The 23,684-nt window shown below is 39.1% G+C and overlaps 1 protein-coding gene across 1 annotated transcript in view; it reads right to left on the bottom strand.

The window, feature by feature from the left end:
- Window positions 1-23,684, bottom strand: part of LOC134793061 (uncharacterized) — a 148,597-nt gene that overhangs the window by 57,307 nt on the left and 67,606 nt on the right. Inside the window, exon 7 of the mRNA XM_063764585.1 lies at window positions 18,070-18,234. Coding sequence (XP_063620655.1) covers window positions 18,070-18,234 — 165 coding nt within the window. The remainder of the gene's footprint in view (window positions 1-18,069; window positions 18,235-23,684) is intronic.

Here is a 23,684-nt window from a genome sequence, read left to right as displayed (position 1 = left end):
ATATAGCCATATCTAGACGCGGAATTATGACGCGGGGAAATCTCGGCATCCGTACTCCATTTAGCGACTGGCGGCTTTGTCCGTGAGCGAAAAATCTTCCAGCTAAAATTCGACGCCAACAAACGATCTGACCTACATGTTCGCAAGAGAGTGCTGGGCTTTAAGCACTAACGACGCCATCAGCACGACCGCTCAGGTGCTCGCTTTACGTTTCGACAGCTCAATGGAACAGACATCTGTCTTGTCTAGACGTCGATCAAGCCAGATCTGCCACAATGGGGGCATTGCATCAACCTGTACCACAGCACAGATATCATTGTTGCAGATAGAAAACGTGCTAGATTAATGACTTTAAATAAACAGAGCAATGTTATGATAGAAGAGAAAGGCCCAATCAAGACAACAATGATACTATTTATTTTGGCATACCTACAATACAAACAACAACAGACCCATCCAGCAATATCCAACCAATTTAAACTAGTCTTATGTACAGTCACCTGCAATAATATGTTACACAACAAAGGCCGCAAAAATATCTGACACGATCTTATTTGTAGAGTCATAAGATCGTGTCACATATTTTTGCGGCCTTCGAAGAGTAACATACTATTGCAGGTGACTGTACTAGTAATAAAAGATAATCAAGCTCATTCAAATTACGTTCCTCAAAATTGGACTAGCGATTTTCGCAACAAGTCAATCCCTTCCGGTAGAACGGCACGCTTGCATTAATGCACGAATTTATAATGTTGTTATCTATGCAAGAATCTCTCACGCGATTATGTTCTGCAAGAGAAATGCCTTTCATATTCTTACTTCAAAGGAATCATTACCAACATACCAACTAACATTATATTTTAATATAATAGATATAAGCTAAACAGGTCTGAGTCAAACTGGAGTGAATAGCTGTGTTCCCGGTGAATGAAAAAGTATTAATGATGTGTAAAATGATCTCAAAGGAATCCATAAAAGGAATGCTCCGTCTCGTCCAGTGTGTCGGTATAGTTACTCGGTATCTACAGCGAATTATTTACCGAGCCGGACGAGTGCAAAATAGCGTCTAAGGCCATCGTGTAATAATCCCATTTCCACGGTAGAGGTTCGTAGACCCCACTCGGATCTAGGGTTACCAGATGCTCGAACTGATCCGATCTTGATTTTTTTACTTTGGTTTAATTAAGAATAACAGGACTTTTGCCATTATCAGAGGCAATTAGGCGATATAAACGAGAAAAGTTGCTTTGTTTTCGTTGAACGGTAAAAACAAGAAACGGTACGCAGTCACAAAATGTTTTTTTCTTAGCGTGTAAGTTTAACAAGGTGCAATCAAAATGCCAAAATTGACACTTCAAGATACGCCTATAAATGGATACACATTTATTTCGTAATAACGTTAAATTCCGGTCATTCTACAACTACACAATTGTCTTGAAACAGATTTATACAAAACACGGAAAAATTGAGGAAATCTTTCAGGATTTGAATACATGCGAGCTCTGCTGTACACGTACAATTTGCTTTATAGGCAAACAATTTATTTTGGTAAACCCGCTATTTTTACCTCCTCGCAACAGTTTGTTTGAAAACGCTGCTAACATGTGTTTCGAGACTTTCGAGTTTTATTGAACAATGAATTTGATATATCAGCCACTTTGAGTAGAGGACTGTTAAAAAGTTAGTAATGTGCTGATACTGATAACCCTGCAGCCAGTCATGTACATAATTCAAAGCAATATTAACGGAGAATAGCTTAATCGATTATTTTCCCATGAAGCTCAAAGTATGATTTAGCGCTAGCTGGGTTTTGTATTTAGAATATTTTGAACCAGATATTTAATCTGCCACATTTAATGATCGACTCTTCTATGACTTTATGCCGCATACAGAACAATGGATATCCATGAAAGAGGCATATGTTCAGCGTGGACGCAAATAAATATGCTGAGAAAAAGAAGAGATGATTTTATGTTTTTATTTTTTTTTGCATTTGCTCTTTATCTCTAATTCTCTCATGGGTCATGTGACAATAATGTAGATATTGATCTAATATAAAACACCTACGTAACTCGAGAATGATGAATAAAATTGATCCTGATTTATATATCAGAAAGATTTTCTATCAAATAGTATATAGACAGTTTATACGGCAGCCTCCTGTCGTGTAAACTTAGATAATAATCTTAATCAGTAGTCTCGCATGGATTTAACTGTGGAATATCCATAATAACATACTACGGCAAATTATAAGTTGCAATAAATACCAACTTTTAAATGGTATGTTCCACGGATTTATATGACGTTTATGTGAAAATAGTGACCAGTTTACGTGCGGTTATCCTATGAAGTTAGCTACGTCATAAATATTAACCCGTGATCTCAGGTGGTTAAAATGAAAATTGCAAACTTAAGTGCTTCGTTTAATTTAGTAATTGCACAAACAGATGTAAGTACTTATGAATTTAAGAACTCAATTGCAAAAATGTCCTTTGTTATATATATTATATGACATATATTACCATTTACTGAGATTTATACAGAGTTGTACCTTTTGACTTTGCGGCGCTTTTATGTTTGTATTAGCAATTGGATGAAGATTTTGAAATACCGCTGGCTTCATACCAGCAAAATGAGATTAATGGTGTTGTGGTATTACAATCATATCGCGTGATCAGCGTGTAACGCATTCTATCCAGCCGCTGTATATTAGAGTCACATTAATATTTACTATGAAATTATTATACAAACATTTCATCATTATGTTACTCACACAATGTAAATCTAGACTGACTGCATCTTCGGGCGATCTTTTATGTGCTCTAAAGTGGTAAAGTGTACTAATTGGCTGCTAAGTGCCTAACCCACAGGGAACTAGGAATTTATCCGTATAGATTTTAGACGTTTGCTCTCAAATGCTGGTCTGGTATAAAGTTTGCCAAGTGCTAGCCCTAGATGTAGTGGGGTGGCTAGATCCACCGTCGCGTGATCGCGGCGCAAAGCGCCGGGGATCGTGTTAATTAATCAACTAATTGAACCACCTTCGTATTGTTAATTATTTGTTACTCGTGAAAAATGCACAGGCATCGCGGGACTCGGGCCATTAACTTATACTTAGTTGTTAATTTGTTAGTTTAAAGTAAAAATATGAAGGGTGTGGACTAAATGTGTGAGTGAGTCATAGGCGTCTAGCCACTCGTACCTACTTATTTCATTGAGTAAGTAGCTAGATAGATTAATCTTCATATCTGTGTTCACATTTTATTTTCAGAGAGATCTAGCAAATTAGAACCGAATGCACCTTTGTTTGGCAAACTTTATCCGCAACAAATTAATCACTAGTCATCAGATTTAGAAAAGTATAAATACTTCAACATATTAAATCAAAATAATGTCGGTAAACTAAACATTTCTGAAATTGTTTCCTGATAGCAACTAAAACTTTCATTTATGACCTAAGAACGCATAGGTTATGTCGGTCGCCGGCCGGCGCCGCATGCGTCAAAATAACTGCAATAAACCAGTCTAGAATAACTATAGTAGTTTTCATCATTTTCACTGAAACCTTTTATGTGTGAGAGAGCGTATAGGTTATGCGGCGCACCGGCCGGCGTCTCCGTCGCCGGTATAAACATAACATAGCGAAAGCGTAGGCGGTAGCGTGACTCACATGTCAACGGCGGGTCTAGGGGTAGCTCCTGCACTCACTGCACTATAGGTAGACTTAACACGGTGGTGCTCTCGCGGTGGCCGTCCGCGCGGCCGGCGTCTCGGGGACTGGCGCGCGGCGGAGCCCGAGCGCACCCCGCGCGCTCCGCCCCTCCGACGCCCGCGCAACGCGCCCTCCAGATGTTGCCGGCTGGCATGGAAACCTCCAGAATATGACGTGATACTTTCAGCCTAACAAGAACTTCCATATCTTTTCACATAAGCACAACAGACATAACGAATACATGTGTTTGATACTTCAGACTGGACACGAATGACTGCTAGACTGATTGACCACCTAAGAGACCGCCAAAAAAGTTAACCAAAAGTTCTACTACTCTTATTGGATTCTTATTAGATGGTCTTAGGAAGATATAGGAACCAATTATTGTTAAAATGATGATAATAATGATAGACGCAGCGGGATATTGGCCCCTCGGTGCATGGCTATAGAGTCCGGCCGGCCGTCGACCTCGCCGGCCACGCTCCAGCGCGCCGCGCCGCGCGCCGCCTCTCCGAAACTTCGCACTTCACTTTTCCACAAGGAACAGCGAACAGGCTCGATAGCCGTGAAATTGCCGCCAACTGACGCAACCGACATCACTGTCGATAGCAAAACAAATGCAAAAAAAATATAAAACAATACTTTCATCATCCTGAAATCAATCTGAGTTTTTCCAGAAATCATTCAAGCTTAGCGCTTTCTTCTGCCAGTTTTTAGATGCCATAGTCACTTTGACATTAAACAATTGCAAAAAATAGAATCTATAATATCCGCAAATCACTTTGCTTTGACGTCAACGTTTTCCACGAAAGTCTTCAAGCATATTTCCCAGTCTTGTGGTACCAATTACAGTTAATTTCTTGTACGGCTTTTCACCAATCGGTATTGCAACTGCCTCTTAGAAAACCTTTGCATAGCAGATCGGACATGCTTGATCAGTTTCGCCTGGAACCTTATATTGAGTAGCAACATGAACCGAACTTCTGTGATCATCAAAATCATATCATGCAAGATGCATTTTACTCAAATCTCTCAATTGCTGTTACAAATGACGATGTGCCGTGTGTAGGCTGCATTACAATTGTGTGGAGTAATTTAGCCTTTCTAGCATAGCTTTCACCAAAACCGGGGAACCAATTGCTAAATGTATTCTTTGCATATTACAAATGCTAATTGTCTTTGAATATTTATAAAATTACGTCATCAAAAAGATACTAATGTGTCTAGAAATAGTTACAGACACGCTCGACAGAATTGGTGCGGATTATTCATTGAACAATGGAGACATTACTGGTAGGCCTGATATGGCGAAGTTGGGTTGGATCAGACAGAGCCCGCTTGAATCAGAATGAGACATCGCTCGAATCGACTGCGCTGGTAATCCCATTGTAACATGACACTCGCCTCAATAGAACCAGTAGCAGTATGAATAGTATTATGTCGGATCCGTAACAACAATGATGCGTATTCGGAGCTTAAATTCATAAATGTGTGCCCGATGCGATAGCTTGGCAAGTTACTGGAACGACAACCCTGGAGTCTAACGCCTCATAAATGTTCACTCGGAGCTATTATGAGTCGACATGACTCACCGTCATGCTTGCAAAAACCAAAAAATGACCACGCACATTGCGCAACAGATAGGCGAACAATCATTTGGACGATATTCACAGGACACGAACCCACTTGTGTTATACCTAACGTTCAATACATAAAATCATTGCCCTCTGATGGATTGTGTTGGTCCAACATCAACATCACTCAGGATTATGGGGAAGTTGGTAAAAGTTCCCATAAGTTGGAATGATATTAGTAGGTAAGGTACAGTTATCTATGAGACGCTATTACGCTACATACAAAATTTAATGAAAACGAAGATAAGGGATAGTAGGTAAATAAAATCTAAGGCCGGCAGTAAGAGCATGATCCCCCAGACAAGTAACTACAAGTTTAATGTTTATCTTACATTGACGGATAGTAGTATTATTACCTAATACAATTGTATTAAATAATAAGTAGTGGCACTTATGTGTTTGTATTTAAAATATCATCATCATCAGTGTCTATTGTAGAACCGATAATAGTCTACTTAGAGAATCAATCGCGTAGCTTTTGATAACACTTTACAGTTAGCAAGCGGATGTCACGTCCTTAGGTATTATTCAGTGATAGCCTTTGCCAATTATGGGCCATTACTCATGCGTGTGATATTTATAAATTAAACACATGCCAAACGTTAAGTAATAATAGGTTCCGATTACTACCGGTCGATAAGTCGGTCCATTATCCCGCTGAGCTATGTAGCAGCTAGCAAAGAACCATTAACGCTCAATCATTGTAATTAATTTATAAGATATACGATCCGATAAACCGTGAAGTACGAGTACCACTACGAGGCGAGCAGAGTTTAGAAAATTACAGGCGGGCTTCATAAGATTTTATGTGCACGGCCTGGCGACTGGGGACATGAGACTTTTATTCATCTTAATAATTTGGCGGGCGTGTACGAAAAGTGCGCGGTCGTTGAACCTGCGTTTGCGTTCACAAAAACAACAAGTCTATTGTGGAAGTGCGTTGCACGGCGTGAGCGGCGCATCGCTGCGGCGTGCGGACACGTGCCGTCGTCCTTCCGTCGGCGTTGGTAATCTGGCAACCGTTTGATCGATGAGGATAACGACTATGTCAAAACATACATTCGTCCCACACCTAATGGCATTTCAGAGTGATGATAAAAAGTCTATAAGTACTTACCTACCGAAGAGTTGCAATTTCGGTGGAAATTTCAATGGAATGAGTCATCGTTTTATTATTTGTTCTTAAGACGAAACAGGAGCTGAGTTTTAAATATTTTAGGTAAATATACCCGTCTCGCTAAAGGAAGCGGCACCTAAAAGTAGTGCGATAAGGACAAGGCGAAAAATCCTGCGTAAAAATCTCAAAAATCGAGGTTTCGTACTCCTCTGTTTCCTCCTCCAAAACTTAACCAATCGTAACCAAATTTGGAAATCTAAATGATTATGAAATTATCTGTGTCGGACCGTTTTGCTTTTTTGGCTAATTGATATCAGTTTTGAATGCCACGCCTCTCATTGCGGCATAGTCAATTAGGCCATTTTGGCCATTTTTGAAGGGCTCTAGCGCCTTAAAAAACAAAAATATAAAAAAAAACAAAACGGTCCGACACAGATATTGACAATATTAATCTGTGTTGAAAAAATCATTGCTCTAGCTTCAAAAACCACGGAGGAAAACGAGGAGTACGTTTGTATGGAGAAATGACCACTCCCGTTGGCTCTTAAGAATAGTTAACGCTTCTCAATCTTCTCATCTTTAATTTCTCGCGTTAAGGTTTACTAAGATTGGAAAATGATGACTTTGTGCGGTCAAACTGTCAACCAGGAAAAACCATCGTTTTACTGAAACGTATCTAATCTAAGGCATCTAAGCCATGACAAATGATAAGGTCTTAATAAATATAATTGTAGGTAAGTAAGTATTATCAGAATTGATATAAGAGGATAAGTTAAATCATTGTCTTACGTTCTGCGGGCGAATTGTCGGCTTATGCGATTCGAGAACCAGTTTCGCGATGGCAATACAATGGCGGCGCAAACATGGATCGCCAAACCAAACACAGTGCTCGACAAACATTACAGGCCGTCTCGCCATCCTCATTTCGTTCCATGCAAATTTATTCAGCAAAAAATATCCCGCGAAGGCAATGAAACTCGAATATACGCCCTGATATGGAGGAACGAAGACTTTGCTTTAATCGTTGGCCGTAAAGGATGGCAATCATTGTCTGCTTCGATCATCAATTTGACATAGTTGCCTGGGAGCAGACATTTCTTTAACTGTCTTACATATAATTCGAGTAGCGTGAAACAATAAGCTTGTTCTTATACATTGTAAAGTGTGTTAAAAACTCTTCCGTCAAAAAAATCTTTGTGTTAGTTAAAGGTTATGGCGGCTAGTGTTGTGGACCAGTACCTAACCCAAGTTGGGCATGTTTTATGTAAAAGTATTTTGTAAGAATACTTTAATTTATGTATGATCAAGATTATTAAAAATAGGTAATAATTGCATTAACTAGTGCACCCTAACGGGTTACTTAACTCTCGACTGTTATTGGAACTCATTCATTTGCAATGAGACTGGAAGAACATTGGCAGTGCAATAAAGGTATTTAAGAAACATGAAATCAATGATCGGAACACAGATTAATTTAGATACAACAAATAAAAAAATATGACTTGATAGTTTTCTTGTTCCAATTAGGTGTTATTACAGCCCCAGAAGACAATACCTATATAAAAGCCTCGTAGTAGGTAATCTATGGCAATTAATCTATCAGGTAAATTAGCATGTGAATGGTGATGCGGAGGAGAGCGCTCGACCGGGGAAGAATGGCGGTGCATTCTGTAGCACTGTTCATGTGTGAATTGCATTTAGATAGTTTCGCTTGGCGTCGTGGAGTGGCCGGCGCGAATGCGACGCTGAAGATGTAGATCAGAATAGATGTAACATGTATCGCGAATTGTATGAAAACATAAGTTACACATACTAACTAATTTGACCAAATGAGTAAATACCTACGTAAAAGACACTTTATTGCCCAAAACAATGATAGGTAACAGTAGATATACATTAAAAACAGTCAGCAGTCACCATACAATCACACATTGGAACTCCTAAACGAATTCAAGATTAGAGCGTAGCGTAACCGCTCACTTCAGTTATGACATGCGCTAAGTTATAGGTGGCTTTCTTCATCTTCAGAAAAGCATGTCTGCTGGTAGGTACGCGATGATGGTGCGTTTGGGAAGTCTATTAGACATATGTCCGTGGATACGCGATGCTACACGTACGATAGCTGGATTAATTAGCAAAGACGAATTGACGGAAGATAACGTCGCCATGTCCACGCGGCGTAACCCGCCCGGCACCCTGCCACTTTCTCTCGTCGCAACCAGTGAAAAGTAAACGGAAAAGACTGTTCATTTCCTTGCAGTCACGTACTTCGATATTGTTGTGCTTATGCTTAACCAGGAGAGTCAGGCGAGCCTTTTGCGTCAACATCTCCTTCGTCTCGTAGTTACGTCTTCTGATCTCTTACTGTAGGCAGTTCTACAGTCTTAGGAAGGAGTTGTCAGAGATATAGTAACAGTATCAGAAGGCGCTACTTAAAGAGGTCTCTCAAAGCGCAAACGCTATCTATTATATTCTGATTATTCACTAAATAGCATTGGGCTGTCTGAAAGCTCTAAAATATCACCATGTGGCATTGAATAGGAGTTACAGTCTATTATTTACTTGTCTTCGCTGCAACTCATAAGCGGAGGATAAGTTTCAGCGTATGTCAATAACCTCTCTAATAAAGCGTTGATAGTTCGCTGAGCGGCTGCTAGACTAAATGGATAATTAAAATATCATTGTGCGTTCACTACTGAGAATCATTGCTTATCTCGGCGTTTTCTCGGTTGCTCCCTAAAGATCTGGAGTTTGCTACATACAGTACCGGGCAATGATACAGATGATTTAGTACAAAATATGTACCTACCTATATCAATAAGCCAGACATTACCAAACTAAAACGGGACTAGGTTTGTCATTTGTGTGTCTATAGGATAATGTCATGGGCCAAAGTAGAAACTATAGCTGGCATGAGACACCCCCATTGTAATTGTAAGTTTCGTGGGATAGGCCCCAGGTCGGCTATGGCATACCTAATGTGAACAACTATCTGAACTATCACTATCAACGGTATGTAGAGAAAGTTCTAAAAATGTCATCCAAAGGTCATTCGTCATTCCATATTGATAACATAACAGCTCACTCCGAAATTTCAATATCAATATTGATGGAAGAGGCAGAACAATACATCATAGATAAAGCAAACATTGGGGTCAAACCACCTGACACCAGCTTGGGTAGGATAGGAGCCCATAAGGCAGGTCGCAGGTCCGCGGCGCGTGCCTTAGCCCTCATTCTGATCGGCTGCGCGAGCGCTAATGCATAATTTTCTTAGAATAACCAGTTCAATAAGACCTCGAGATTAATAAATGTGCATAAACGGAGATGGCTCTTTTACTGGCTGTTCCAAGGAGCAACTAGCTGCAGGGAGTTGGAATGACACTGGTCCTATCTGATCGCGATGAATTATTTATACCGAAGGGGCTTACACGACCACAGCCCGCTTTGGAAATGTATTAGGGGATCACAGTCGCGTGCACAGAGATTTGGGACTGGGTAGGCAAAATTATATCAGAAAACCGGGCAAGTGCGAGTCGGACTCGCGCACGAAGGGTTCCGTACCATAATGCAAAAAAAGGCAAAAAAAAAAACGGTCACCCATCCAAGTACTGACCCCGCCCTACGTTGCTTAACTTCGGTCAAAAATCACGTTTGTTGTATGGGAGCCCCACTTAAATCTTTATTTTATTCTGTTTTTAGTGTTTGTTGTTATAGCGGCAACAGAAATACATCTGTGAAAATTTCAACTGTCTAGCTATCACGGTTCGTGAGATACAGCCTGATGACAGACGGACGGACGGAAGGACAGCAGAGTCTTAGTAATAGAGTCCCGTTTTACCCTTTGGATACGGATCCTTAAAAAATGAGAGCTACTAACTCACCAAAAAAATTGCGTGATGGTTTTCATTTTGTTGTCAAGTCTTTTCAATTACTTCTTTTTTTGGCTAAACGAAAGCTTCGAAAACGCGTCATTTTTAATAGTTTGCACACACACACACCCACCACAACTTTCACAGTTAAATTATCCATTTTTTCACTAATCGCACTTTATAATTTCCGGCAACTGTTAACTGTTATCTCATAAACTCACCAAAACAAACAAACAATGGCGACCGAATAAAAAATGAAAATAAACTTAACCAAATACTGTAAACGAATAAAAAAATAGTCTCGTATTTGCACTAAATTACCATAGCAAATGCTACTTTTTAAAATAGTCACATAAACATCGGAACTATTCGGAAACTTTCGGGCCTCATTCGTTTAGGTTTGGTACGAAAGACACTGCCTATTGCGTCTAAATGTGTGCGTTACTTGTATAATTGTGTGCTCGTACTTATAGGAAGGCCCACTACACTGTAACCGCGTAACGACGAAGGCACACATAGAAAGATTTAGACGGAAATGTTTTCTGTCTTTGCCGTGCAAGGCACGTAGCGGCGCTAGTGCCGCGTGGTGTAAACTTCGTCGCGTAGAATTATTATAGATGATGACTTGATGACAAAGCTTAACCGGTAGATGGAGCGCTTATTAATTTTTAGAATGTTTTAAGTTATATCGATTACTGATAGTACGTGATCGTACTAAGTATAAATTAAATTAAGTAGTTTAAGAGGATAGACATCGGAATTATAGTAGGGTAGGCAGTGCCTTTTTGCCTTTATGAAGTGCACGCCACTGGGGGATCATACGAGCGATAATTTGAGCGAACTAGCCGAAGCAAGTATAGTTAGTTCCCGTTACGCTGGCCGTAACGAAGTGTTCATGTATTAGGTAAATTTAAATGACTCAAAATGTACTAAAGTTAGACCAAGAGAAGTCTGCAGCGATTTTGATCAGTGCAGGTGTTATTTTAAATGTTAAACTTCTATGAAATTATGACGTATAAATAACACTTGCATTGCGTGGGCTATCAAAATCACTGCAGACTTTTCTTGGTTTAACTCTACCTAAGGGGTTCTTTTAGAAACTTCTGGCAAATTGGTAAAAGCCCCAAGTTCCTTTTTAGACCTCCTTCCTTTCCTCCTTCTGCCTTCCTTCCTTCCTTCTTCTCGTTCCTATTATTAAGACTCCACTGTCCATATGTCTGTCCGTCTGTCTGTCACCAGGCTGTATCTCATGAACTGTGATAGCTAGACAGCTTTGAAATTTTCACAGATGATGTATTTCTGTTGCCGCTATAACAACAAATACTAAAAAGTACGGAACCCTCGGTGGGCGAGTCCGACTCGCACTTGTCCGGTTTTTATGTATCTATAGCGTACATATATAAACATTGACACAACAAATATCGAGCTCTACCTACCTAAGTACTCGTAGCTACATACGCCGAGTCATACACTCCGAGTCAACTGCATTACAATAATTTTAAAAACAGAAATGTTAAAAGTATCCAGGGTTAAATCATTCGTAAATATATTCGTAAAATTAGTTATTTCAATCGGAGACACGTCATTTGCTGGCCATATATTTGCTTTAACATATGTCTTGGAGTAAGTTATACATATCCGAGAGAGTAAGCGACAAAGTATGCGACCATTACATTATTGTCAATGTCACTTTGGCCAAGGTATCTTATTATTTGCTGTTGCACTATGCATTTATGGCAGTAATACATACCTAATAGGCTTGTTTCCTATGAACAAGTTAATTTATTGTAGAACAAAAGCCAAATATAAGAAACAACAAGGATTAATACTTTTGAAATGAGCTTTAATTTTTTTTTCGTTTTTATTTATTTAGAAAACAAACAGCCTTTTACAAATAAGTCTTACAAAAATGACTAAAAATAGGCCTAAAGTTTCATACGTTATTAAGTTGACTATTATAATGAAAAGTAGGTTACTTAATTATAAATGACCCGTAGGTATAGTTGTGAATACAACCCGCAAATAAAGTAAGAAAACAATGCAAAATATTTACTAGAAATAAACTAGAAAACTTTTAACGATTTTCAAAAGATTAAAGTCTCATATTACTCATATACCTAAGCAAATTGTTTTTACGTTTCATCGTGCGATTAAGGAGTAACTGAACATAATAGTTGGGAAAGTAAGCCAAATAAGAGTCATTTTAGGGAATTTTCAATAAATTCGATGGTGTTAACACTACTATTTGCACTTCGACAAATCGTTCGGTGCAAACCGATATGAGAAATACTTTAGAAGGTTAGAAGAGCATTCATCATGTTGACGTTACGCTGCAGAACAGCGGACACCCACGTGGCCCGGAACCGTGAATGTGCGAGAATGCTGGACCGGAGCCAACCAGACTAACGCATAAAAATATGCACTACGTAAGTACGGGGTGCACGTCATCGGCTTGTTTGTCGCCTAGTGCTTGGAGTATCGAACATCTGAGATAAGACTGCATATATATATCATCTTAGTTGATATAGTTGTATGCGAAGGTGAAAAAATTGAGTCAGTCTGATTCAATAAGCAATGTATACCTAACCAGTACTCGGAAAACAGGCGAGCATAGCAGTAAGCCTTTGCGATAGTAGGCAAAAGCAGATGATCCAGATAGAATACAACGCAAGCAGAGCCGCAGGTAGGGCTAGTATTTAATATATAATACTCGAATGTAATATATTATATATCATTCATTTTTACACTGTTATGTTTAGGTATGCCATGCCAGTTAATTCATACGTACTTACATCGTATATGCGCTTAAAGTTATTTCAGTATGGCTTAGTCATTAAAAAACGTTAGTCACAGCAAAATAAATGGCGTTCCGAAACAAATTACAAACACACATAACGCTGAAAGCGTATTTACAACACAATATGCGAAGCATAAGTTGCTCGATTCTTCCTTCCGCAAGTCATAACTCGTAAAGAACTTTGAGTAAGAAAATTATAATAGAATATCACAGAATAGGAGAATTATTGCCGCGGGGCACGGGCACGGCTAACTTCCACAAAAGCACAGCCCAGCTACTGAACTTTTAACAATCTTAAGTTGACTCACTCCAATTTGAATAAGGAGCAACCGTGCCAGAAAAGAGATGACAAATTTCGATAAGGGTGATCTAAATTTGAGGTTTCCAAATTTCCAACAGTATGTCAGTTCTAAGGCGGAAGAATACGGCTTTATTTAGCGTCGGAGGTTTTGCGGCTCGAGATAGGGGTGGGACAATAAATGTAATGATGTCAAAGCGAGAGGGCCGCGGTAACGAGCGCCCTCCCGCCTCTACGGCTCTACACATTCTTTTATTACAGTGCACCCCTCGCGACAGCCGCGAGACCACTCGACTGGAAATATAATCACTACAGAAACGGATCGTTTTGTAAACAGAGTGGGTTGATGCTGTTTAATGAATTCTCCTGATCTTTTTAAGCCGCGACTTGGTGACAAGTTAACCTCAATGAATGAGTCTTAATTGTGTGTCAGGCGGTACGATAGGCGAATGATTAAGACAATGGGAGTGTAATGGATGCGAGACGTTGCAAATGATTTCGTTTGCGCCGCTCCGCCTGTTTACAATGCAAATTCATCTAGCACCGCCCGCGCGCCGCCTCCGCGCCCGACATGTCATGTGGAGCGCGACTCCGTCCGTGTACACTTTCATAGGAAACAAATCATGTACGCAGGTTACTTTCGACAACCGCAATCACGTGACTGTGCTGATTACGATCTAAGAATTTATCCTTAGTTTTCATTAAATTTCACAAACTTGAACGCGAGAACGTAAAATGTTTTTTAATTAAAATTTACGCCGCTCTGCACTGACCTGCGAGGAATTTTTGGTAATGTCATGTAGAAATTACTAAAGTGCTACGCTTTTTAATATGAAAACGGAGACCTTAAAGCTTACGAACGCACATAATTATTTAATTATGTGTTAAAAAACGCAACAATGATGATGATTATTGCCACAATTTATATAAATATTAGGTATACTTAGGGCACTTATGAAAACGTTGTAAAGCTAATTATCTACCAACTGCATGGCAGAAGAAAGGGCTCTACGTACTCTCTCGTGCTGCAGAATTTGTAGATGCTAATGAGCTCGGAATAGTCCACGGCTTGTTGAACAACTAGAGCCCCACCCTCATTAATCTGTACAAACTTTTCTTTAAACGAGCAACCGTTTAAAATTTATTTTTGTAATCGCTAAACAATTTTACGCGCCAGCCTACGCCGTAAGCTAAGAGTAATTGTAAAACTGACAATTAAACTCATTATACGTTAACCCAGAAGGCACGCTGTTCCCAGTTTAAAATAAACGACATAATTACTAGCGCTGTTCATTTTCATTGCGCTTCATCGCATAATTACACAATCTACTCGTCCAATTGGTAATAAATAACATTAGTCTAGTAGTTCTGCATCAATTCGTCAAAAAATTGCACCGACTGAGCAAGGCATTAACACGCATTGTATTCAAATATAGTCAAATGTTGTAGCGACAATCAGGCATAAAAGCAATGCAATCGGAAGATGTAGGTAGTTGATCTGAATGATTGTTCCGAATGTTTCTGTTATTGTATTCATAGCGTAACTCGTTAACCCGTGAATGAAAGCTGGCAGATACCGCGTATGTTTCCAACAGTGTCAAGGTCAAGAATGGCACTTAGTTTGGTGCCAACAAGCGTCAGCGCGTTGAAATGAGCGCGGAATCCTCATATTTTACGACGGAAGTGAGGATTGAGAAGTAATCTGATATTGTTGTGATGTGTTGTGATATGTCATCAGATTAATAGTATCGGGTTAGCAATGACATTTAGTGGGATGCGTAGCGCGTGAATTATCGTTTATCGATCTATCGCGCACAATGTTATCACAGCGATCGGCGCGCCGCGCCGGCCGGCCCGCGCTCCTGGCCCGTGCTAGCGTGGAATGCCACACCAGTGGGAGTCGCTATCTGAACGCAATTTGACATCAATGCATGCTGATGTAACTTATCGCAGCCACCAATCATTCCAGTTAATAACAGCTGCTCCAAATCCGACGCCTACGGAACACAAAATGGAAAGATCAATAGTCACCCTTATAATTTATCTAATTTATACAGATGAATGGATATTCAAACCAAATTGGATAGTAGGCTGAACGCATAGCAATCCAACAATCCTTTTGATATCTTAACATCAAACAGTACTAAGGGAAATTTCCGAATATTCAAATGGAATGGTGACATGCGAGGAAAGGCCGCGGCGGCAACGTAATCCTGAACGATTGGGCAATTTTAATAAGATATTTGAGCTGACAGAATTGAGTCTATGTAGTTAAACAATACGAGTGAATTCGAGTGCACCGGACGTGGTAAGTTCAGCTAGCCCCCGGCGAATTAGTGACAGCTGTCCTCCCCCGTTTGAATACGGACTCACGGACGACAGTTTAAACGGCTAAATCGCATAATCCACGGGACGGACAGGCGCGGACTGCCAACCAAGTGGAAAACTAAAGGCGATGTTGGGATTTAGAACCCACTGGAATTATTAAATTAAGCGGGGAGTGTCGAATTAAACCAGGTCAAAGTTCGGACTGGGCATGCAGTTCTATAAAACACATTTATAAGTAGACACGCAGTTTTCCTTTACAACGTGAGTCTGCATGCCCCAAAGCCTGCAAAACAGCAGTAACTATTTGTTATTAATAGTCTATCCGAGTAGTTAGTTGCTCCATTCGTTGAGAGCTAATCCATCACCAATCTCCACGATATTGCGTTTACAAAGAGTGCACAAAGCTAATAATTAGAAAGGCTTCGGCGCGAGGGCACGGGCCGAGGGCTGCGACAGGGGGCGAAGCGAAAACAAAGTATCCAATTTCTCCACTTCCCCACTTCCGACGCAATTACTACACAATATTGTGGGGCTGCGGTCAGGCGCCGCAGCCCGGCTGAAATCTAGGCACCGCTGCAATCTCGTTACGGAACATAAAGTACAGTTTTATTGTTCTCCTTAGGCTTTTTTCGCAAGACCTATTCAAACAAAGAAACCTGTACCCTGAATAAACCGGTGCAAACATACAGGTGTTCATTGTTTTTTAAAACTGTAGCCAGTGCTGCGTGACAACATGAATGGAGCGTCTCGTCATGTTGATTTAGCTATCACATTAGCTAATTGACAGTAACCTGATCTGGTAATGTGCGGAACATAAATCACAGATCTCCTCTCGGTCCAAACGTCAAACTGTCATAATGCTGATGGTCACTATGGAAGGGGCGCCAAAGCCAATACACGCATCCCTATTATACGATGTGTCAACAAGCGGGATAATATTATACACGGCCTTTATTATAATTATCCGACTTACATTGCTCAATTTAGACAGGGGGAGTACTTTTTGTTCGATTCCACTAATCTAACGAAGCACTTTTTAAAAACTCATAAAAACGCGACCCCTCACGAATGCTTCCGTCATCGAGGCATTTCAACGTAACCCTTTTTTGGTGGGGACCCGCAACAAAACGAGCTAACATTTACAAAACAAGAAAAAATTTGTCGAACAAGATGAAAGCTCTTATCGCCCAGGGCGTAGCGATCCATTAAAGGCACTTTAGAGTAGACTCGAGGGCACCAGTGCTACTGTATTTACAAATATAAGAAGACCTTCCGACTCTTCGCAACGTCACTTTAGTTAGGAGATTTTAAAGGGAGTGTGTATCAGTCAGGGGTCTTTTAAACTGGTTGTGTTTAGCGTAAGAGCACTCAGATTTTAAGCAAACACTCTAATGTTAGAATCATGTGACCCGCCCTGCACACAACAACGACGTACCAATCATTGAGAGGCGTGCCAATCAATGTCGATCGCCAAATCGTGTTATAAGGCCAATTCTGTCGCACGTTATAAACAAATATTGTAATTATTATTGTGTAAACACATAGCGTTGCGTGTTTACCGCATAATTGTTATTACAAATCATTCATTTCACAGAATGTATTGTGATTGTCGGGCTACTAAAATTATTTTCAGTTTACCTTGTTTTGCAAACTATTTATATAAAACAGAAACCACAGTTGTGGCGACTCATACATTGATTCAAGGCCAGCAAATGCAATTTAGTAGACACCGACTTCCCTTCGTTTCCCAACTACCGAAGAATGGGGGTCGAGCGGTGATTCATTCGCCGCACAATAGATTTAAGTTATGTGATTCGCATTATAACGACCGTAAAATTGTGTTAATAAAAACCATTTTCACGCTTTTCGTTTTCGGTAAAGAATACAAATAAAATTATAAACACTGTCATACACATATGCGCATGTTTGTTTAATTACAGTTGAACAGACAACATGACATTGTAATCGATGGAATACCTAAATTTGAAAGATATATTCTGTTACAATGCTTCAAAAGTATTTAATCATTCCTGGCGTTAGATGACACGACTTATGACAAGGTACTTACACTTATTTTTTTAGTTTAACGAAAATTACGGATGCGAACCCTTTGAGTTACTTACCTAGAAACTTTCTACTTTACACATGGCACGATTGGCACGAAGGATCCAATCGTCACTGACACAAATACACAATGCAGGACGTAAGGCAATCGTGTTTTGATTCGGCGAGCGATCACCTGCCGTAGGTAAATTTGCACGCTTTAAACAATCGAAGGAAGCCTGCCAAGGTCACTGTCTTGTTCACTAACCTGGATCTGCGGCCAGCTGTCTGTACACGGCGAGCGCGACCTCGTCTTCGCTGACGAAGTCCCACAGCCCGTCGCAGGCCACGACGACGAAGTCTTCATCTCCGTCTAGGTCCACGGTCGCGAGCTCTGGTCGTGCGGTCACGTAGGGTTTGTACATAGCATCGCCTGCGAGACAAAATGTATTTATGAATTGTTGTACACTAGATAAAAGGGAACAAAAACTAACAATAATGCCTTGTTTGGGTTGGTAATTTCTACGGTAGGTATTCAGTTGCAGAGTGACATGTGGGTGATGTCGGCAAAATCACTACGAAGTAGAACCCCGAAATCACAGATCAAACACGCAACAGATTCGGCTGATGAAATGAGAAGAAGAAGAAATGGATTGCTTCTTGAAGGATTGATAGCAATCTGAGGTAGCTAGACGGTTTCATCATTACGTGACGTGACCTACTGGGCAAAATGTTTTCCCTGCATAATAATAACACCCAAAATGATTCGACCGACCAGTTTAATAGTTACGGGATGTTTGTGCATAATTATAAAATATAGGCAGACGTAAAAGTTGCGGCCAAGCTTGCAAGACATATATTTTAAAGATCGTAAACTTAGCGATAAATTAGTGACGCAGTTAGTGTTCTTGAAATTATCTGGTCTGGATTTACTCTGCTCGCAGACACATTGCTCCTAATAAACGTGGACTCAAAAAACGCCCTCTTTCTTTAACTTTATATGTCTGAGAAAGTTGACCCACACTCGTTTCTAGCGTTGCCAGCTCTACTGAAAATTCTGTTGATCTACAAATTCTACAAGATTTTGAGCCTTGATTGAAGACATAAAATAAAATAAAATAAAAAACACAGAAATACAAGAATGAAGGACCAATCTAGTCGTAGTTAGTTTTAATGAAATTTTGCCTTTTGTCATCGCAAAAGAAAACATTTCATTTCAAATTGAATGGATTGAACCCATCTGTAGAACTGTATTTTTGAAGGATAATTCATTAATTTTCAGGGTCAGCCTAGTGACTTTAAGAATTGTTCTGGCAACACTCCTCGCTCCTTGCAAGTCTGAGGCTGCCCTTATTTGTCCACGGCTAACAAAGAAACTGCAGCTGTCGCACTCTTTCGCAATGTGATTACTTTGAATGAGAGAGCCCATATTTGTTTGACCTTCTATTGTAATGAACATGGTACATACAAAGAGTGTAGGTATACAAACAATTATACATATACATAGTTATATAGTCCACTCGAAGATTAAAACTTAAATAGCGTGACTAAGGTCACGAGACATAAGAGAACGTAGAAAGGGTAATGCGTATTAAATGCTACAAAGCGAAGTGAAGTTGTTTTTTAGGTTCGGATATGAAAGTTAAAGAATAATAAATATCAAATTATACCCATTTGTCTACAACTAGCATGTTCATTACTTCTACTTCTACTACCGTCTGTTAAGAGCTTAAGGCCGTCTTTAGTGGGCAGATGTATTTTTTATTTTATTTTAAAGGATTATCCGAAAAATCCTAAGTTTGTTAAGCGTCAACAAGTCATTAGTCAAACATTCCTAATCCAATATGTCTGAGCAATCTTAATTAATTCTACGTGGAGGCCATAGTAAACTAATCTTGCGTGAAGCACCCCGGATAACTTTCAGCCGCTTTAACGCTAAGGTTACCAACAACGGATTAAGAAAGTTGGAAAAAATCCCTGATTTTAGTGTTCCGTATGAAAATTACTTAGATAAGGTATAGTTTCAACTTAGGGTAAGTCTGCAACCAACTGCTCCCACTGCTTGCCATACTCGTCTTTGTTACAAGAGTTCATCTTCAACTTTGGGTAGACGAAAGGGGTAAGCAATGAGTATATTCTGACATTCTGTGAGCTTTGCTAGCAATTCATGCGAGAAAAAAAATGTTTTTACTCCTACTATTTTATCTAACTGCATGGTCTTCGAGAAAATATATACTAAATACATAACAAAATAAAAAGACCCATAATTAATTATTCACCTGCAAAAAACTGAATTGTTCATAACATAATTTATGCCTGCAACAGACCACCTTTATAAATCTCCAGTCGGCACATCGTTGGTATATGTCATGAATTAATCAAAAGTCTAGGAAATACAGTCTTCGCGTGTTCAACAGTAACATGAGACCAAATTCCAGGAAAAATCCAGTCGTTTGGTAACCCCACCTAAAGGGGGCCACCAAGCAAACGTTTCCGAACTTAATCTGCCGTAGAACGCGAAATCGATGAGTAGGTAGTCTGCGATATGTGGAGAAAACCCGGACGTCGCGGCCGAGAAAAATGTCCACACTATTTTTATCTCCCACTTCGCTAGATTACGCCTACCCTTAGGTGGAAGTTTCCTAACAATTCGACATCAATTTGGAGTAAAGTGTCCAATATTGTTCGGAATTACTTGATTACTGTCTGCGTCTGTATCTTTGACAGAATTAGCACATTCACGCAGACAACGATCAAGAGGAGATGTTTAATACAATTGGGTATGCTGGTATGTCATTTTTATAGGTATTAACTAAGAAATTAAATAACGCGCAACTCAAGTTAAAACCTTTGCCGATTTCTTGCTTGATTTTTCAAGATTTCATGAAATGCGACATTTCAGAAATAAGAAAACTTTAAGACCTCACCAAGACTAAGCGGAAAAACTCACAATTTCTTTCTGGGTGTGAATAAAATCGTCAATACCTACCCCTACAAGTGTTAAGTGCACGATGTCCGAGTGATCGATACGTCAGCAGTTAAAACACAAACATCGTATGTCCAGTTCCGTTTCTCTTCCAAAACATGCCTTCTTACATTTAAATAACATATAATTTTGCAGTGGAAAAGGAAATTGTATATTGTGGTGTTTAATAGCGGTGCATCGTAGGGCAAGACAGGAGGGTCGCACACGGCTGGCCGGCGCCCGGCGCGCGCACCAATCAACTTCTAATTTAATGCAAAGCCCTATTGTTTTCGAAATCACGCACGTGGGTTGAAAATATAAGTGCTTTGATATGAATATGAATAATAATGATCAATTATTTTGTATTTGTTTACACGGAATAATGGCGTGACTACGATCTGTAGTTTGTCGTAGATTACTTATGTTGGTGGCATGTGTATTTTAAGGCAATAAAATAATTAGGTAACGCATAAAGAATTTTAATTAAGGTAGAAAAGAAAAGAAAAATATTTCTTATACATTTCGTTTTTGCATAATTCTACAAGGTTCACATTTTTTATTTAATTGCGAAAGGAAAAAGGTGTGTGACTGCAATGTTAATATTTGACCAAGTGACGCTTTGTAAGTATTTGACACGCAAAACCGATAATCAAACCAACATATAATTTTCATAATTTGAATCATTTTATTATACAGTATGTGTCTGACCATGGGGCTTTAAATCCAGGGCTTGATTTTACTCGCTAAACTGAGCTACTTTTACTATGGGACCAACCCTAAAATCGGGGAAATTTTTTTGGCTTTTCCATAGAAAACGTCGACATCTGATCAGCCAAAATGTATGAAAAAGTAAACATTTTTTTCGGGATTTCGGGGTTGGTGCCATAATAAAAGTAGCTCAGTTTAGCGAGTAGAATCGAGCCCTGAATTTAAAGCCTTATGGTCAGAAACACCCTGTATTATTTATAAACTTTTTTTTACTTAAAAACAAAGTGATTTTTACTAATAAATGGATTAGCACATAACATTTTACATCAACGCCAATGTTTTATTAATTCTTAGCTATTGAAATTGTGCTGAATCACGGAAATCCAGTCCACAAATTGCACAGAAACCTGTTTTCCGACATTAAAAGCTCGTTCATGAGCACTTGACAAAAAACATACAATAGGCGTTAAAAAGGGGTAGGCGGAACACGGCGGGTGCGAACAAAGTTAATCGTTCGTTTTATTATTATTGCTCCGATACCACCATACAACACAAGCACGGTTATGTCATGGAAGTCAGTTGTTTGACTTATAAACACACTCCGGTTTTACGGGTTCGAAAATGCCCAGTACTTATAGTTTTTTTTAGAATTTGAAAAAGACTACGCGATCTTGACGTATCTTTTAATTGAATATTACTTATGAAAGCAAAAGCATGTAAATAATCATATATGATTCTTAATTGTTACATATTCCCTGTGACTTATTTTTAAAAACTGTTTTTCAATAAAAATACACGTCAATATTGTTTACCTTATTTCTAATGCTAAAAAAACTAACTATAATTAAATATCGACTCAAGTGTTTCTAAATCATCATAACAAATGTGACTCCTTGAAAAGTAACTTTCATTGGCGCGAACTCGAAGTAAGGTTGCATGAGGGAGTTCATATACTCGGGTCCGAGAGTTTTGTAGACTGTCATTGTCATTACTTACTACGGTACAGGTATTACATAAGTACAGGTAAGTTAAGTTCAAATTTCTAATAATAGCCCTAACATGACTTAAAGTACTGAATATTGAATCTGTGGTAGGTCGTGGTTCATTTTTCACAATGATCGTGATCATTACGGACGCGAGGCAGCCATTATGCCGTTAGCCGGGGGATGCACAACGTGCACTCAATGATGCAATAATGCGGTTCTTAAGACTTGTTGTCGTTAATTTAAGAACATAACATTTTATTGACGTTACAGGGTGTAGGGGTAGAATTTTGATACATAGATATAGTTCGTTTTTTTTAGCATTAGAAATAAGGTAAACAATCTTGATGTGTCTTTTAATTGAAAAACACATTTTAAAAATATGTTACAGCAAATATGTAACAATTATGAATCTAATACGATTATTTATATTCTTCTGTTTTCATGAGTAATAGTTACTGATTTTTAAAAAGCGTTTTTCAATTAAAAGACATGTCAAGATCGCTTACCTTCTCTCAAGTTCTTTCTAATGCTAAAAAAACGAACTATAGTTACCAGGTAGTTAGTACAGTAGGTAGATACCAGGCCTGTTAGGTACTTTTTAATGGAAAACTAGTGAATGTTGTACCATGACTGTTTGAAATATCTGATGATCTGAATCCATTATTAATTCCATTGGCTGCAAGTAGGGATGACATTCGTTCGGGTTTTCCCAGATTTATTCTTAATAGTAGCCCATCTGAAAGGGACTACGAATCCATCAACTTTTTGTTTCGAGGGTATCCCAGGAAATAATTTTATTTAAAAATATTAAGGTGTCCGAGGAAGAAATGCAATTTAATCTATAAGTCTGGGATCTTTGATGTTTTTATAGCAGCTGTAAATAATATACAAATTTGAATATAAATAAATAAAACGATTTGTTAGGGTGAGATGACCGTCACGAAGTTAATGGTGCAATGAGCTGTTCTCTAGACGTATTGTCGCTAATTCCAGGGGCGACGGAACAACGCCCGTTGTTGATAGTTCTTTAGACGGTGAGCGATTGAGGATAATATTGCGTTTATTGCACCCATTTATCAGACGGTTTCTACTGTGGCCGCTCTTCTAACTTATAATTCGACTAGTTTGTGAAAAGGGGAACATTATTCTCAGATTGTAGTTCAATAAGGTTATCTATTTAACTGTCAATTAACTTACCAAAAATTGTAGATTATAATATTTTTA

The sequence above is a fragment of the Cydia splendana genome, chromosome 8 (assembly GCF_910591565.1).
Source record: "Cydia splendana chromosome 8, ilCydSple1.2, whole genome shotgun sequence".
In the NCBI taxonomy this organism is placed as follows: Eukaryota; Metazoa; Arthropoda; class Insecta; order Lepidoptera; family Tortricidae; genus Cydia; species Cydia splendana.
Note: the sequence above shows the minus strand (reverse complement) of the source record. Positions and strands in the feature narration are given on the sequence as shown.